At 41.2% G+C, this 16,498-nt stretch overlaps 1 protein-coding gene across 1 annotated transcript in view; it reads left to right on the forward strand.

Moving 5' to 3' along the window:
- Positions 1-4,000: 4,000 nt before the first annotated feature.
- Positions 4,001-16,498, forward strand: part of LOC123958575 (NACHT, LRR and PYD domains-containing protein 12-like) — a 52,441-nt gene continuing 39,943 nt past the window's right edge. Inside the window, exons 1-7 of the mRNA XM_046032019.1 lie at positions 4,001-4,096; positions 8,848-8,982; positions 9,231-9,341; positions 10,620-10,730; positions 10,860-10,938; positions 15,375-15,603; positions 15,830-16,454. Coding sequence (XP_045887975.1) covers positions 8,936-8,982; positions 9,231-9,341; positions 10,620-10,730; positions 10,860-10,938; positions 15,375-15,603; positions 15,830-16,454 — 1,202 coding nt within the window. The 5' untranslated portion in view covers positions 4,001-4,096; positions 8,848-8,935. The remainder of the gene's footprint in view (positions 4,097-8,847; positions 8,983-9,230; positions 9,342-10,619; positions 10,731-10,859; positions 10,939-15,374; positions 15,604-15,829; positions 16,455-16,498) is intronic.

Raw genomic sequence — 16,498 nt, forward strand, 5'->3', positions numbered from 1 at the left:
TGTGAACACTCAAAATGTCCTGCGGGCAAACTCGTGTGAGTAAAGCGAGGCGAATATTAAATTCGCTTTCGGTGTGAACGCAGCTTAAGACTGTTCCCTGCCGCTAACAGGTAAAACCCAAAGGACCAAGGGCTTGCCAGTTCTTCCACTTTCTTACAGTGTGCCAAGCCCCACCGAAGGGCAACCAACCGGATCGCCTGCTGTGTGCCTTCAAAGCAGACGAACAGACGGAGGAAACGAAACACTTAAACTTATAGCTTAATTACAGTTTAGTGATTACGTTAGGGTCCACATCCTGCATCCATTCGCTTCCTTTATTTCTTTTAGAATCATATTTCTTTCACAATAGACAAAAAAGAATTTCCAGGGACCCTGTTAATTCTGTTCCAACTTCAGTATTGTACTTTGTTATTGTCATCTATGTTTATGTCATACATTTTAACACATCATTGGTTGTTTTTATACAGTATATCCTTATTTACTCTTCACTTGTCTTCACCTTAGTTAGTAAATAAATACTCCTTTAATCACAGTAAATTGTGTGTACTTTTTTATAATCTACGTCTTGAGAATTCATTCTTCAGATATAAGATTGATCTATTAATGTCGACGGATTATTAGTTTATTTCCAATGCTTCAAGCCAAGGTTTCCAGGCTGCTTGTGTAAACCAAAAAGCAAGGTGGTACACAGAAAATTAAGGTTCACTACACTTTGTTTCCTGTTGTCTGATTATCCTGATGTATTTCACCTGTTCGCTCCTTCCCTCCTCATTTGTCCCTGTATTTAACATGCTCGGTTCTGTTCAGTCTTTGCTGTGTCCTCATCATTTGTTGAGTATTTCAAAACTGGCTTCACTGCTCTCCATTCAAATCTACGTGGTAGTGTTGTAGTACTCGAGACCAAGACCGGTCTTAAGAACACTTTTTGATGGTCTTTTGTACTTGGTCTTGTCTCGGACATTGAGGACTTGGAATATTATTTCAAGACCAGTCAAGACCATAACTTTGGGAATATCAATAAATTGTTTTTGCATCGTCTGATTTATTTGTTAACATCCTAACTTTGATTGGATGTAAAACGTATTTGCTTCAAATGCAACCAATAACCCTGACTAAAAAAGTATTGTTCCTGTTAATGACTGTCCCCCCTACCCGGGATACTAACTTTGATTTCAGCTCTTGGTGTTTGTATGTGGGTGTTTTAATGGGAAAGTAGATCTTTCAGATCAATCTGAGAAGTACCTACGATCTCATTCCACATTTTACTGTGTGTCCTGTAATGTGGGGAACTGGTCTTGGTCTCGACTTGGTCTCAACCCCTAAAAATCTTGGTCTTGTCTCGGTCTCGATAAACTCTGGTCTCGGTTTGGGCGGTCTTGACTACAACACTACTATACGTGGTGGCTTAATATATTCCCTACGATACTGACATTGTCCAAGTGAACAGGCTATGTTCTAACGGCTTATATTAAATGTTCAGTTTATCTTTCCATTTCAGTTGTTAGAGTAAAGTCCAGACTAGTGTGAGAGTCCATATTACCCAGAATGCTAAGAGAATCCATGTGAGGATGAGGAGGTGTTGGACTGTAAGGAGGAGCAGCAGATGCTTTTCTGAAGATCACAAGCTTCTTACTTTTCTCCTAGATGTGCTGCTGTTACCGCCACCCTGTTGATCCGCCAGAACAACTTCAGGGCCCACAGATCTACTGATTTAAAGAAACTCAACAAATGTGATTGTCTCTCAGACATTTTGCTAGTTTCCTTCCTGTTGCTGAGGGAATTTTAACTCAAATCGCAGTAACATTCACTCCAGGAATAAAAAGCTTTCTGTAGCTACATGCGAAATAATAGCCAAGCATCATACAGATGTCCTTTTAAAAATTTATTTTGTCTCTCCCTCTTGTCAGCAGACGCTGTAAAAACTACAAGAAAATAATAGACATACAAGCTTAAAATACATCTCGCATTTATTTTAAAGTCTTCGTAGGTAACCCAAACACATTAGCACCACCAAAATGTGATGAAAGCACATAAATTACCAAACACACCAACAAATATCAACAGGGAGATCAATTGGGATTTTTATTACGAGCCAGAATTTTGTAACCACCTGATAAAGTCTCTCCGCCAGCTACGAGATTGTGGCACAATAGTATGCTCCTGTAGAAGCCACGAGTCCGTATGATATCAACCTTGTTTTAATAAAAATACGTTTATGTCACAGAGAAGTACTAAACTACCCAGAGTCCTGAAGTGAAACAGTGACGTCTTTTACACTACATTGCATTCACCATTCACACACATTCATACACTGAGTCTAAGTGCTCAAACAGAAACTAACATTCACACACACACTGGTGGAACAGCCACCAGAGGCAATTTGGGGTTCAGTATCTTGCCCAAGGTACTTCGTAGGTAACCCAAATACTTCGACATGCAGCCTGGAGGAGCCGGGAATTGAAACGCCGTCCATCCGATTAACGGGCAACCCGCTCTACCTCCTGAGTCCCAGCCGCCCCTTTGTACTATGTCTATGACAACACAAACTACAATACATCAACCGTATAAACACTGTGAGAAGGATTCAGTTCAAGAATAAGTGCTAAACTATCGTTAAGGTGAAAGTCTTGGAAAAGGTGTCATTCATAAAGGCTTGTGGGATTAGTAGTTTCTTCACATTTTCTGTTTTTTCAAGTAGTTCTTCTGCTCCGATTCAAATGTTTTCTGGTCATTATTCATGTTGTAGCTGCTTGGATTGGTTCAAGGCTTAAAACTTTATGGAAATGATAGAATAAATAGGGAATTTACTTCTGGGGCCGTGAAAAAAGTGGCCGGTCGCTGTTGAGCTCTATACCGTGTGTGTCTCTGGAACCAAATGCAGAATATGGTTTTTTGGGGCTGGAAGTCGTTCCTCTGCATCCATCTCTTACCCATGATTCCATGATTATGCCCTCAATCTAACTCTGGTCATGTGACTCTATGCTACTTGAAATAAAACCTTACATACATTAAAAACAAAACATTAAAAAGGGCGCATTTCAGACACTTTTAACATCTTATTTATTTTAAAGAAATTTATCATTTTTTAATGGCTGTATGAACTCAAATCAAGGACGTCACTTTGTCTTAAAAAGGACATAAGAGCTCAGATTAGAGGTGTGACCATCCACAATATTGGGCTCATGAGAACAAGACGAGATGAGATATAAAAGATATATAAAACTATTTTGAAGAAATATTAAATGACTAAATATATCCTCAATTGTAAGACGCTTTGGATAAAAGCATCTGCCAAATGAGTAAATGTAATAAAATGTAATATGGGGTCGAGGGGTAGAGCACTAAACACACACATGTTCTGCACTGATGTTCTGGTAGTAATTTAATTAAGGGAAACAAAATTCAGGCGGCAGCTGAAGATTAAAATATTAAAATATATTAAAATGTAGTAATCAGCAGCTTGCATGCACATTTGTTGTAATATATGTAAACTGCATTGCGTGTTTCCTTATTGTGCATTTCTCAAAACATTTTCATTTCTTGTTGCAAGGTTTTATTCAGAACATTTTTAACAAATGCTTTCAAGTGATGGGGACATGTCCCCAGCGTCCCCAGTGTCAGTGACACCTGTTGACACCTGTTATGCCCTCAACTTAACTCAGGTCATGTGACCCATTACAGTCTGTGATATAAAACTTTTTTTTTTTAACTAATCATTATTTAAAAAGGCGCTCTTCAGACATGTTTTGTTAAATATTTTAAATCACTTTAAAGGCTTATGAGCTAAAATAACTTATTGCAGAAACAAACATCTCAGTGAATCATGTCCATGAGACAGATAACCTTTCAGAAAAGCTTCTCTTTTTTCAGCTGTTTTTTAGAATGAGTAAAGTTCTTATTCTGTTAAATACCTGCAGCACTCAGCAGCAGGGCTGTGTGCTTTTCTGTCTGCAGCCTCCAGTTAAGTTTCATTTTACTCACAGCTCGCTCAGTGTGGAGCTTCATTAGTTCCTTTTTGCACCGCCCCCCTCCCCGTGGTTCACTTTCACTCCGCCCGCCGCGGTGGCGCAGATCTGTTCTCCGTGTTGAAGGTTTGGTAAGTGACAGTTTTCAGAATTTAAAGCCTCTCAGCTGCTGTCTGTTCTCGCCTTTAGTTTAAATAGCCTAAGTTTAAGTGTAAAAAGCAGAAATGTCCAGATGTTTGAGTGTGAAAAGCCGTTTGTGTTGTAGAGTTCAGCTCGTGTTAAGTTTCCCATCGCGAGTTCAGGATCAACAGGGAGCCCCGTGTTTAAGGACGTGTTCACGTTTAATCAAAGTGGCCCCTTTAACAGCAGCTGAATCAGCTGTTGGCTGATGGTTAACATGGATGTGCAGACAGCTGAAGGAAACTTAAAAACAGGAAGATTCTCTGGATGTTCTGCAGCTCTGTCTCTGATAAGCTGATTTCTGGACGTTTCTTCGTGGCTGACATGACAGATAATGATCTCTCATTAAGTTTCAGTCTCACTGCATGATTTCAAGATGATGTTTCGTGTCTGTGTGTAAAGATTTCACGGAGTTATCCCTCCATTTCTGAGGCCTCGCGTCTCGTCCTCCGCCGCCCCGTCTGGTCCCCTCAGGATGCGTTCAGGCACAGTGTTGAGTGTAGGTCACCTGTGTTTTACAGCGGCCTGTGTAGACAGATCTGCTGGTAATAGAAGTGTATCTGTTGTTTATATTCCAAACATAAAAATCAAGAACAAATCTGTTAAAGCAGTCTAATATTCACTTTCTTTATTGCAGTAAAAGTACCACTACTACCATGTGAAAATACTTAGTTACAAGTTCTGCATTCAAAATGTTACTTAAGTAAAAGTCAGCGGTGGATGGAAATATTCAGATCCTTTACTTAAGTAAAAGTACTAAAATCCACTTTAAAATTACTCTGTTACAAGTAAAAGTTCTACATTCAAAATGTTACTTAAGTAAAAGTATGTAATGCAGCTTTTCACACTATTAAAAGTAAAAGTACTCAATGCAGAAAAATGTCCCTTGTGACTATTTTATATCTTCAGATTATGTTCCTCATGCATTCATGTAAAGGCAGGATTTTACTGTTGTTGAGATGGATCATTTGGGACTGTAGCTAATTATTATTTTCATTATGAATTAATCTGCTGAAAATAGTGAGAAATACTGTGACAGTTACTCAGAGCCCAAAGTGACTCCTTCATGCTGCTTTTTGTCCAACTAACAGTCCAAACCTCAACGTTATTAACAAACATTCAAATTATTATAATAATTAAAAGCAGAAAATCTGGAACCATGAAATGTTTTTACAGGAAAAATGACTCAAACAATCAAAATGGTTGCATATTAATTCTCTCTCAACCGACTTATCGTTTCAGCTGTAAAAACAAAGTGTAAAAACTGTTTAATTTATAACTAAACATCATCTTTTATAAACTCTTCATGTGTTTTGTGAGTAAAAATCTGACTTTGTTAATTAGCTGACGGAGACGGAGTAGAACGTGGTATGAAAATATAATCTCAAGTACAAGTACCTCTAATTTGTAGTTAAGTACAGTACTTAGTAAATGTACCTATTTACTGTCCACTGGTAAAAGTACCTGAGTATTATCAGCTAAATTGACTTAAGTAGTTTTACTTGTGATACTTTAGATTTCAGTATATTATACCGTGCATATGCAGTTCTGTTATCTATGATATGATTAGATTATTCTTGCTGATACAGTCACGTGTAAGCAGCATTTTACTGTCATTGTTTGAAGTGTTTGTTTGAAGCTGCAATGATTTTTTTCAGTATTGATTAATCTACTGATTATTTACTTGATTAAGGGGAGAAATACCCGTCACAATTTCCCAAAGAGGCATTTTCAGTTTGTTTTGTCCAGTCAATTCTCTAAACCCAAAGAAATAAAGGCTATTAATAATAGAAACTACTTCAACTCAGTTATTAAAGTAGTTGCTTATTATTCCTGTCTACTGACTAATCGATTCATCAGTAAATTCCCTAAACCCTAAGAAACTAGTAACTTAAGCTGTCAGAAAAATGTAGTGCAGTAAAAAGATTTGCCAGTGAGATGAAGTATAAAGTTACATAAAAAATTAAATACTCGAGTACAAGAAATCCTTAAAAATGTAAAAAGAACAGTACTTGAGTTAATGCAATCAGTTACTTTTAAGCACTGCTAGTGTTGGACATGTCAGTTTTTATAGTCAATGTTTAATTCATGTATTTTGAAAATCAAACATCAACGTTTTTGTCCCAGAGGTCAGCTGGTTGCAGCGGGTTAAAAACACACAATATGATGCGTTTGCATCATATTTCATTTCTCATGAACCCAATATTTCAGGATGAAATGATCAAATACTTTGGGTCCTGAATGTGTTTCTGTGCTCATGTCAGCTTTTCCTCACTGAGGTGAGTCGAGGGACGGCAGACAGGAACAGATCTACATTTTCAGTGTGTCATGTGACACAGAGAAACGCGTTCAGAGATGTTTTCATCAAAGTCTTTCATTCCACGTTCTTATTTACATCCTTTTTAAAGGGCTTTGGAGTCAAATCCAACACGGAGGATGTTTCCAGCACTTTGAGCCCGCTGCATCACCACCGTCTGATTTCTGATCTGTTTTAGAGTGTGTGTGAGCTCAAAGTTCACCACATGACTCCACAGTGAAATGCTGCTGGAGCACATGACACATGATTTCAACAAACACAAACTAAATATTTGAATTAATTACAGTTTAAATAAAAGAAGTCTGATCAAGGGTAGGCTTAGATAGGATAAAACTATATTGATCTTGATGAAGAAAAACACATTTGGGCCGTGCAGACTAGCTTATCAGGGTACGTCTGGGGCAAAAACTGGTTTTGCCCCTTGATCTTGATCTTGGTCATATGCCGACTGTGTGTCCTTCATGCCCCACTGGCCACTGCTAATGTGATCCATTGATCCTGCAAACTGTAGGTCTGAATGCAGATTGAGCTCAGTCTGCTCAGTGTCTGTAAATTCACCAGTGAACTCATTGAAGTTCACCAGACTCACACCACTGTTTCAAACCTCCCAACTGGACTTGAATGATTTTCTTCAACAATCCCCAGAGATGTACAGTATCTCACAAAAGTGAGTCCACCCCTCGCATTTCTGTAAATATTTGATTATATCTTTTCATGTGACATCACTGGAGAAATGGCAGTGAGTGTACAGCTTGTAAAATAGTGTAAATTTGCTGTGTGAGTGAGTACAGCCCTAAGTGAAAATGTCCAAGACCAGCAGACTGAGGACCTGGATTACTGGAACCATGTCCTGTGGTCTGATGAGACCAAGATAAACTTATTTGGTTCAGATGGTGTCAAGCGTGTGTGGCGGCAACCAGGTGAGAAGCACAAAGACAAGTGAGTCCTGCCTACAGTCCAGCAGGTGGTGGGAGCGTCCTGGTCTGGGGCTGCATGAGTGCTGCCGGCACTGGGCAGCTAACATGTACTGTGACATACTGAAGCAGAGCAGGATCCCGTCTCTTCAGAGACCTGGCTGCAGGACAGTAATCCAACATGAAAACGACCCCAAACACACCTCCAAGACGAGCGCTGCCTCGCTGAAGAAGCTGAGGGTAAAGGTGATGGACTGGCTCCAGACCTGAACCCTACTGAGCATCTGTGGGGCTCCTCAAACGGAAGGTGGAGGAGCGCAAGGTCTCTAATAGGGCTGCAACTAATGACTATTTTCGTAGTCGACTAATGTTATTTATTCGATTAATCGACTAGTCATTATTATTTTTGTCACCCCATAACCCTAATTAAACCATTTAACTAATTAAATATCTTTCAACTGAATCACTGATCTCCAACACGAAGCCTAACAAGCTAACGTTACCATTAAGTGAATGAGGTTTACTATTCAGAATGAACACCAGTATCAACACCAGCGTAGGCTCCTCCTATAATTCACTGATTTATACAAACTTTAACTGTTTATCAAAGATTTTTTCTTTGGAACTATATAAATTAAAAGCAAGTACTATAACCACAACTGTACCCTAACAGTGTCTATTTAGAACAATATACAGCAACAGTCCCCTTTCATACTACTTCTGTAGTTTATTTTTCAAAAGTGCTTATAGGTTTTAGGCAATAACCCAGTGCAGAATGTTCTGTAGGCGACATCATGAGCCAGATGTTCCATTACTAATAACTTTTTACAGATGGATCAAATTTTTATAGTCGACGTCGTCGATTATGTCGACTAATTGTTGCAGCCCTAGTTTCTAACATCCACCAGCTCTGTGATGTCGTCATGGAGGAGTGGAAGAGGACTCCAGTGGCGACCTGTGAAGCTCTGCTGAACTCCATGTCCCAGAGGGTTAAAGCAGCGCTGCAAAATAATGGTGGCCACACAAAATATTGACCCTTTGGGCCCAATTAGGACATTTTCACTTAGGGGTGTCCTCACTTTTGTTGCCAGCGGTTTAGACATTAACGGCTGTGTGATGTGTTATTTTGAGTGGACAGCAAATTTACACTGTTATACAAGCTGCACACTCACTACTTTACACTGGAGCAAAGTGTCATTTCTCCAGTGATGTCACATGAAAAGATATAATTAAATATTTACAGAAATGTGAGGGGTGGACTCACTTTTGTGAGATACTGTACGTGAAGGTTCTCCGTTATCCAGGTCATCCTTCATTTCAGTCAAATGAAATGACTCGGTGAAACGTCTTTGAGTATCTTCAGCAAAGTCCAGTTGCCCTTGATGTGGCCCCTGATGTCTGTAGACTGTGGTGACAGCAGCCTCATATTTAATAGACTGAAGCATCTTCTCTCTCTGTGTTTCCTCTCCAGCTGAAGCTCAGAGTCTCTGTGACCGGATGTGGATCAGCTGAACGTCCTCAGTGTTGTTGTGGTGACAGAGTGCAGCTCTGCAGCAGCTATGGATCAGTGTGAGGAGAGAGAGGAGGGGGAACAGGAAGCTCAGAGGTGAGATCCACGACTCTTCTTCATATCAGAGCTCAGCACTCACTGTCGTTATTCACGCTCACTTTCACATCTGCCGCTCAGCTACTGAAGAACAGCTTCCAGTAATTAACTACTAACTTTATTAATCAAAGCTGCGGTCGGCAACGTTGGAGAACCAGCAAGAGGGAGCTAGATTTTGAAAATATCCAACCAAAATCTTTCTCAAGTTTGAACACGTTCATTAGTAGTTATTTGTCTGTTTGCATCAGGATGCAGCGACAGAAACCAGACTCTCCTGAACCCAGCTGTGTGTCCTTGAAGAGTGACTGGTCCATGGGTCGCCCCATTAACTTTAAGGTTGGACATCCTGCTGAAGGAAGGTAAGACTTTAAACCTGATATTTGTCATTAGCTGACTCTCCTGAGAAGAATCCTCTCTCGGTCCAGAGCTTCATAGTCTGTTGTGGGACTGTATCAGCAGCTCCCAGGTCCTGCACACCGCTCTCACATGTCATTAAACACGTGGTTAATGTTGTGGAACGGACACAGTTTGGTTAGGTTTAGGGAGTAAGTACATTAAAGAGGTGGTATTATGCTGTTTGGCTTTTTCCCTCTCCTTTATTGAGTTATCTCTCTTTTTTGTGCATGTAACAGGTTTGCAAAGTGAAAAAGCCCAAAGGGAGTTCCCATCTCCCACAGAAAACTCTGCTCTGAACTCTTTTGTAGTCCAGCATTTATTTCGGTTATCATGTTATGTCTCATGGTAACACGAGTCATTACGCTCGCCTAGCGGCAAGTCCGACACGCCCTCAAAAACACCGGTGGAGAAACACTCTCACTGCAGCACACAGTGACAAGACGTCCGCCTCGCCCCCCCCCCCCCCACCCCCTCCAGCAACATGTAGACCTGAACAGAAGCAGTATTTACCAGCTTGTCAGGACCCGACCCGCCCTCTCCGTCCACCCCACCTCCTCCTTGGTGACATTGAACACGCTGGCTAGAGTGGCTGGAGTTTATTCAACTGCTGGGTCTGAGCAGACACACTCTGACACATGAGCAGCATTCTGACCCTTGTCCAGTAGTAATTAGCTGGCTTGAGTGTTCACCACAGTATCCAACCTCTCCATGTCAAGTCCGTGGTTCCCACCTGCTTAAAGAGATCCACTATCCACCCTGTGCCTAAGAATGTTTCTCCAGCTTTTGAAGGACTATTGACCAGTGGCCCTCACCTCAGGGGTCATGAAATGCTTTGAGAAGCTGATCAAGGACTACATCTACACCTTCCTCCCTTGTAGTTGCATGTCGGCCAAACAGATCCACAGGTTATGCAGCTCCCAGGTTCTACACATCACTCTGACACTCTGGTGAGAAAGCAAGGCAGCGCTGAGAGAATTCGGTCTCAGTGAGGATCCTTCAATCAGTCTACTCTGGAGCTGTAGAGAGCATCCTGACAGGAAACAACACTGCCTGATTTGGCAACAGCTCCACTCTGGACAGGAGGGCAATAATTAAATAGTCAAATAATCAGTTAAAATGGAATATCAAATTACCTAATTTATTTTTAGGAAAAACAGAAAGTTGCTCATCAACATTCTTTTAGAAATGTTAATCTAGTTACTATCTGCTTATTTAACATCTCTAACGTTTGTTTGTATCAGGACAAAGCATCACAAACGGGACTCTCAGGGACCCAGCTGTGTGTCAGTGAAGAGTGACCAGTCCAAGGATTTCCCCATTAGCTTTAAAGATGGACAATCTGCTTATCCAAAGTAAGCATTTTAAAGATCCTCACTGTGCATGTCATCTGCATTGACTCTGTAGTCTCACCTGTCATTATGACTGTAAGAAACTCTGTGCAGATGTGAGTCATTAATGTCTTTAAACTTGATTTTTCTCAGAGTTCAGCAGAAGAGCTCAAAGATTCCCAGTGATCAGTCTGCTCAGCAGCATCCAACAGACCTGGACTCCATATTTATGGTGTGTTCATAAAAAACAACACCTACACTACCATACCTGCAAACCTTGTCACCTTTCAGTAATCGCCGTTTTTAGTGTCAACCAGGTCATTCGCTTCAATTGTGTAGATCCAAAGAGTTCTTAAAAAGGTGGGAGTCTGAGTGAGTGAGGATTAACTGGGGATTGACTGGGATAGCCCAATATCTGTCTTTGCTTTGAAATCGTCTTACCCACTAATGTAGGCTAGCATCAACCTTAGCTACCTGGTGTTCTGGCTCTGGGACCGTCTTGTCCTCTCTGAATGTTAGCTTTGCTGCAGCAGCTGTAGCCACAGTATGCTAACCCTCAACGTAATAACACAATAAAATGAAAGTTTTAGCTCCCTTCATGCTGCACATACATGACAAACAAATATTTAAAATTATAATAAGTCCATTGTCCAGCTGCAGAGTGTTGTATTTAAAGACAAAAACCAGTTCCATCTTGGCAGGCTTCAGCACGAACTAAGGAGGAGCCGCTGTGTCTCGAATTATATCGTCCTCAGTCTCCTACTCTAGGCAGTGCCCTTGCAAGATTCCCGCCTTTATTCCTAAATATGTTAATTCTCTGGTGCCTTCTACTGTGGTACCTTTCCAAAATCCTCTTATTTGGTAAATTTCCATTCCTTACTTCTCTACCAAAGTTTTTCATTGTTTCTTCTGGAACCATCAATGCTATTTTGCACCATCTGGTGGCCCCATTTAGGTACTCTTTTCAATACACTTTGTACTTTCAATACACAATGAAAATTTATGTCATGGTTTCTTATAATTCTACTGAGAGGAAGCATATATAGGACAAAAAGGATTGGTCCGAGCACCGAACTTTGTGGTACTCCATGGTCAGTGCTGGTGTGCATGGAAGAATCATTATTCAGATATACAAATTGGGACTGAGGGCCGATCCTTTGATGCCAATAAAATTTTCCAGTCTCTGTAGTAGTATATGGTGGTCGATGGTTGGCTATGATGTCTTCTGAACCCTGACTGAAAAGCCTCGAACAAGCTGTTTCTACGAAGATAGTCACAAAGTTGACTAGCAACTGCTTTCTCCAGGATTTTGGATTAAAGAGGAAGATTAGATATAGGTCTATAGTTATTTATAACCTCTGGTTCCAGAGTGGGCTTTTTAATAAGAGGTTTTATCACAGCTGTCCTGTAGGATTGTGGTACATGGCCTGTTTGTAAAGAGAAATTTATCACGTATAATAAGGTAGAGCTGACTGAGGGTAGAACCTCTTTAAGCAGCCTAGGAGGGATGGAGTCAAGGAGGCAGGTTGAGGCTTTTGACGAGTAAATCATTGAAGTTAATTGCTGAAGATCAATGGTAGCAAAACAATCCAGATACACATCAGGTTCCACAGATGTGTAGGATAAATGAGAAGATAAATCAATGCTGGTTAAGGGCAGTAGCTGAAGAATTTTGTCTCTGATGATTTGAGTTTTCTCTTTAAAGAAGCTCATAAAATCATTACTACTTATGCTGGCAGGGATACACGGCTCAGTGGAGGTGTGACTCCCTGTTAGCCTGGCTGCTGTGCTTAAGAGAAACCTGGGGTTGTCCTTGTTCTCCTCAACTAATGATGAAAAGTAAGCAACTCTTCTTCTGTAAGTTTTGAGACTTTCCTGCATGTTAAGTGTAATTCTTCTTGGCTAGTGGAACGCCATTTTTTTTTTCCAGCCTCCATGATATAAGCTTCAGTTTATGGGTTTGCGAGTTATACCAAGGTGCTTGTTTTCTTCGTGTAATTATTCTCTTTTTAAGTGGGGCAGTGGAGTCGAGCGTCATTCGCAGTGAGCCTGCAACACTGTCAACAAAATGATCAAGTTTGGAGGGACTCATGTTAGTAAAAGAGTTCTCTGTCATAAGGAGAGCTGGTGTGGAGACAAGTGTTGATGGAATAATTTCCTTTAATTTCGCCACAGCATCCTCCAATAGACATCTAGTGTAAGAATATTTGACTAAAGGCATGTAGTCTAGTAGCAAAAACTCAAAGGTTATCAAAAAGTGGTCAGACAGAACAGGATTTTGTGGAAAAACTGTTCATTGTCAATGCCATATGACAATACAAGATCAAGGGTGTGGTTAAAACAGTGAGTGGGTTTGTGAACAATCTGACTAAAACCAACTGAATCTAGTAATGATAAAAATGCAGTACTAAGTCTGTCATTATCTGCGTCCACGTGAATATTAAAATCACCCACAATAATTAATTTATCTGATTGAAGAACTAGACATGATGAAAACTCTGCAAATTCAAGTAGAAATTCAGAATATGGACTTGGTGTGCGATACACTATGACATATAAAATTGGCTGTAGAGTTTTCCAGGTAGGATGTGAAAGAGTAAGCAGAAGACTTTGAAATGATTTAAAATTTTGTTTTAATGTTTAGGGTTGATCAACAAGCTTGTGTCAAAGATAGCTGCAACTCCATCACCTCTTCCAGTACCTCGAGGAATAGGAGTATTTGTGTGGCTGGGAGGAGTAGATTCATTAAGCACATTCACATAACACATTCATCATGATACAACCAAGTTTCTGTAAGACAAAACAGATGTTAGATGTTAGCAGCCAACATGTATGTGGCTTCCTTCTCTGTTGGGGTGGACCCCATCAGCCCTGAAGTAGGAGGAACGGTTCCAAAACAAGTTAAAATTGTCAATAAAAGTAAAACCGTGGATTCTGCAGGCTGACTGGAGCCATTCGTTGAGGGAGAGGAGTTGAGAGAATCGTTCTTGCGTTGACGCCAGAAATGAAAACGGACTTTCCATAACTCTTCAAAAGACTAAAAAGTTTGAAAAAATCCTTTTTTGCCATTTCAGACACACCACAAACGACATTATTTACAGGACCACCCGGCAAATGGAAGCTGGGAGTGAGGATAAAATTTCCGGGAGTTAATCTAGAATGTCCTGGACTGTCCGCACCTCGTGGGACGGAGATAATTTATCACTGTTGATGAACCACACAAAGAATATTATATCGTTTTTAAACAGCCAGCTACTTGAAATAGACCCGCGAGGAACGTGCATGTAGCTGTCGGCAGCACGGCAAGCACACAAAACTCTGCACAAGACCGGTGAATGACAGGCGAGAGAGAGAGAGAGGGGTAAACGGTGTCCCCCCCTATGTGCCCCCCATGTATAATGGCTCCTACGTGTATGCCTGGCTCGAGCTTCATACAGAACACTCACAGACACCAGTACTTGGCCTGTGAGCTGGGTAACAGTTCGCATAATGCGTTCCAGTCTGTGCTTGATGTGGGCAGAGGATGCGGGGTACCACACAGTGATGGAGGAGGTAAGTACACTCCTGATGGTGGCTCTGTAAAACTGTGTGCAGACAATCAAGGAGAAGGTCATCTTTCTGAGCAGTCTCAGGAAAACTATCCTCTGTTGAGCACGCTTGATGACAATAGATGCGTGTCTCCCATTTCAGGTCGCTGGTAATGGTAGTACCCAAAAACTTAACATGCTCCTCCACGTTTACTGCTGCACCGCTGAGGAGTAATGGTGAATGCAGTGGTGGGTGTTTCCTGAAGGTGATGAACAATTCTACGGTGTTGTTGACCAGATTTACTAAAGGTCTGCGTGAGTAAAAAACGTGTGCAAACTTAATATCACCAATAGCGACACAACCCATTATAGGTATCAGAGACGGAATTGGGCGTTAGGGCGTACAGGGCCAACAGGAGATCGCAGAGCGACCGGCCCTCTGCGGACGGTCGGCGGTCGTTCCCTCTGGCTGGATGAAGCCCGATCTGCTGGCATTTCCTTACGTCTGGGTCATTCCAACATACTGTTTCTGCTGGGGTTTGCCAAAGCAGTTTTTCAGGTGTGCTGTCCCAAGTACTTAGTGCAATCTCAGGCAGGATGGGCAGACATACGATTTCCACATACTCGGGACGCACTGAATAAAACAAGCCAAGGTTTTCACGCAGTGGCTGCTTTCCCTCCCGACTCTCCATGGCGGAAAGCATTAAAACACGCAAAACCCTCATTTAAATACTGCCACCTCCATTCTGTTTGCTCCCGTTGTCATCACTCCAGTGGCAATCTGTGAAGCTCTGGTGAACTCCATGCGAGAGGGTTAAAGCAGTGCTGCAAAATAATGGTGGCCATTATGAGTTATTATCACTTTTGTTGCCAGCAGATTAGACATTAATAGCTGTGTGATGTGTTATATTGAGAGGACAGCAAATTTACACTGTCATACAAACTGTACACTCACTACTTTACACTGTAGCAAAGTGTCATTTCTTTATTGTCACATGAAAAGATATAACCAAATATTTACAAAAATGTAACAAAGTATCCGATACATTTATTTGACAGTTTTACAAATTATTATATTATATCAATATGGCTTTGTTGGTCCACAATGAACACTTTGATGCAGTTTATCTTTCTATTCCAGCTGCTGGAGGAGAATATTATCACTTTTGTGAAGAATGAGCTGAAAAGAGTCCAGAGGGTTCTGAGTCTAGATTACGCAGATTGCTTAGAGAGTCAGAGTGAGGATGAGGAGGTGTTGGGCAGTGAGAATGAAGACCGGAGGAGGAGCAGCAGAGAGGCCTTTCTGAAGATCACACTGGACTTCCTAATGAGAATGAAGCAGAAGGAGCTGGCTGACTGTCTGCAGAGCGGTAAGAGGATTTTAATGATGAAAAGAGGAAATGGAAGCAACATGATGAATTTATACCATGTTGACACTGTTTCCTCTTTCCAAAGAAATTGTGGTTAATATGCTACACAGGTCTGCATCAAAACAGAGGCAGTTTGTCCTCCAGTGATGACTAGAGCCACACCTGCAAATTGTCAGATTTTCTGTAGGATCCACTCACTGATTTTATTTGTTGTTTGCTTATGCAGGAACTCATGCTACAGTGTGCCAACGTAAACTCAAGTCTAGCCTGAAGAAGAAGTTCCAGTGTGTATTTGAGGGGATTGCTAAAGCAGGAAACCCAACCTTTCTGAACCAGATCTACACAGAGCTCTACATCACAGAGGGAGGGACTGCAGAGGTCAATGATGAACATGAGGTCAGACAGATTGAAACAGCATCCAGGAAACCAGACAGACCAGAAACAACCATCAGACAAGAAGACATCTTTAAACCCTCACCTGGAAGAGATGAACCAATCAGAACAGTGATGACAAAGGGAGTGGCTGGCATTGGGAAAACAGTCTTAACACAGAAGTTCACTCTGGACTGGGCTGAAGACAAAGCCAACCAGGACATACAGTTCACATTTCCATTCACTTTCAGAGAGCTGAATGTGCTGAAAGAGAAAAAGTACAGCTTGGTGGAACTTGTTCATCACTTCTTCACTGAAACCAAAGAAGCAGGAATCTGCAGGTTTGAAGAGTTCCAGGTTGTGTTCATCTTGGATGGTCTGGATGAGTGTCGACTTCCTCTGGACTTCCACAACAATGAGGTCCTGACTGATGTTACAGAGTCCACCTCAGTGGATGTGCTGCTGACAAACCTCATCAGGGGGAAACTGCTTCCCTCTGCTCGCCTCTGGATAACCACACGAC

The sequence above is a fragment of the Micropterus dolomieu genome, linkage group LG20 (genome assembly GCF_021292245.1).
Source record: "Micropterus dolomieu isolate WLL.071019.BEF.003 ecotype Adirondacks linkage group LG20, ASM2129224v1, whole genome shotgun sequence".
In the NCBI taxonomy this organism is placed as follows: Eukaryota; Metazoa; Chordata; class Actinopteri; order Centrarchiformes; family Centrarchidae; genus Micropterus; species Micropterus dolomieu.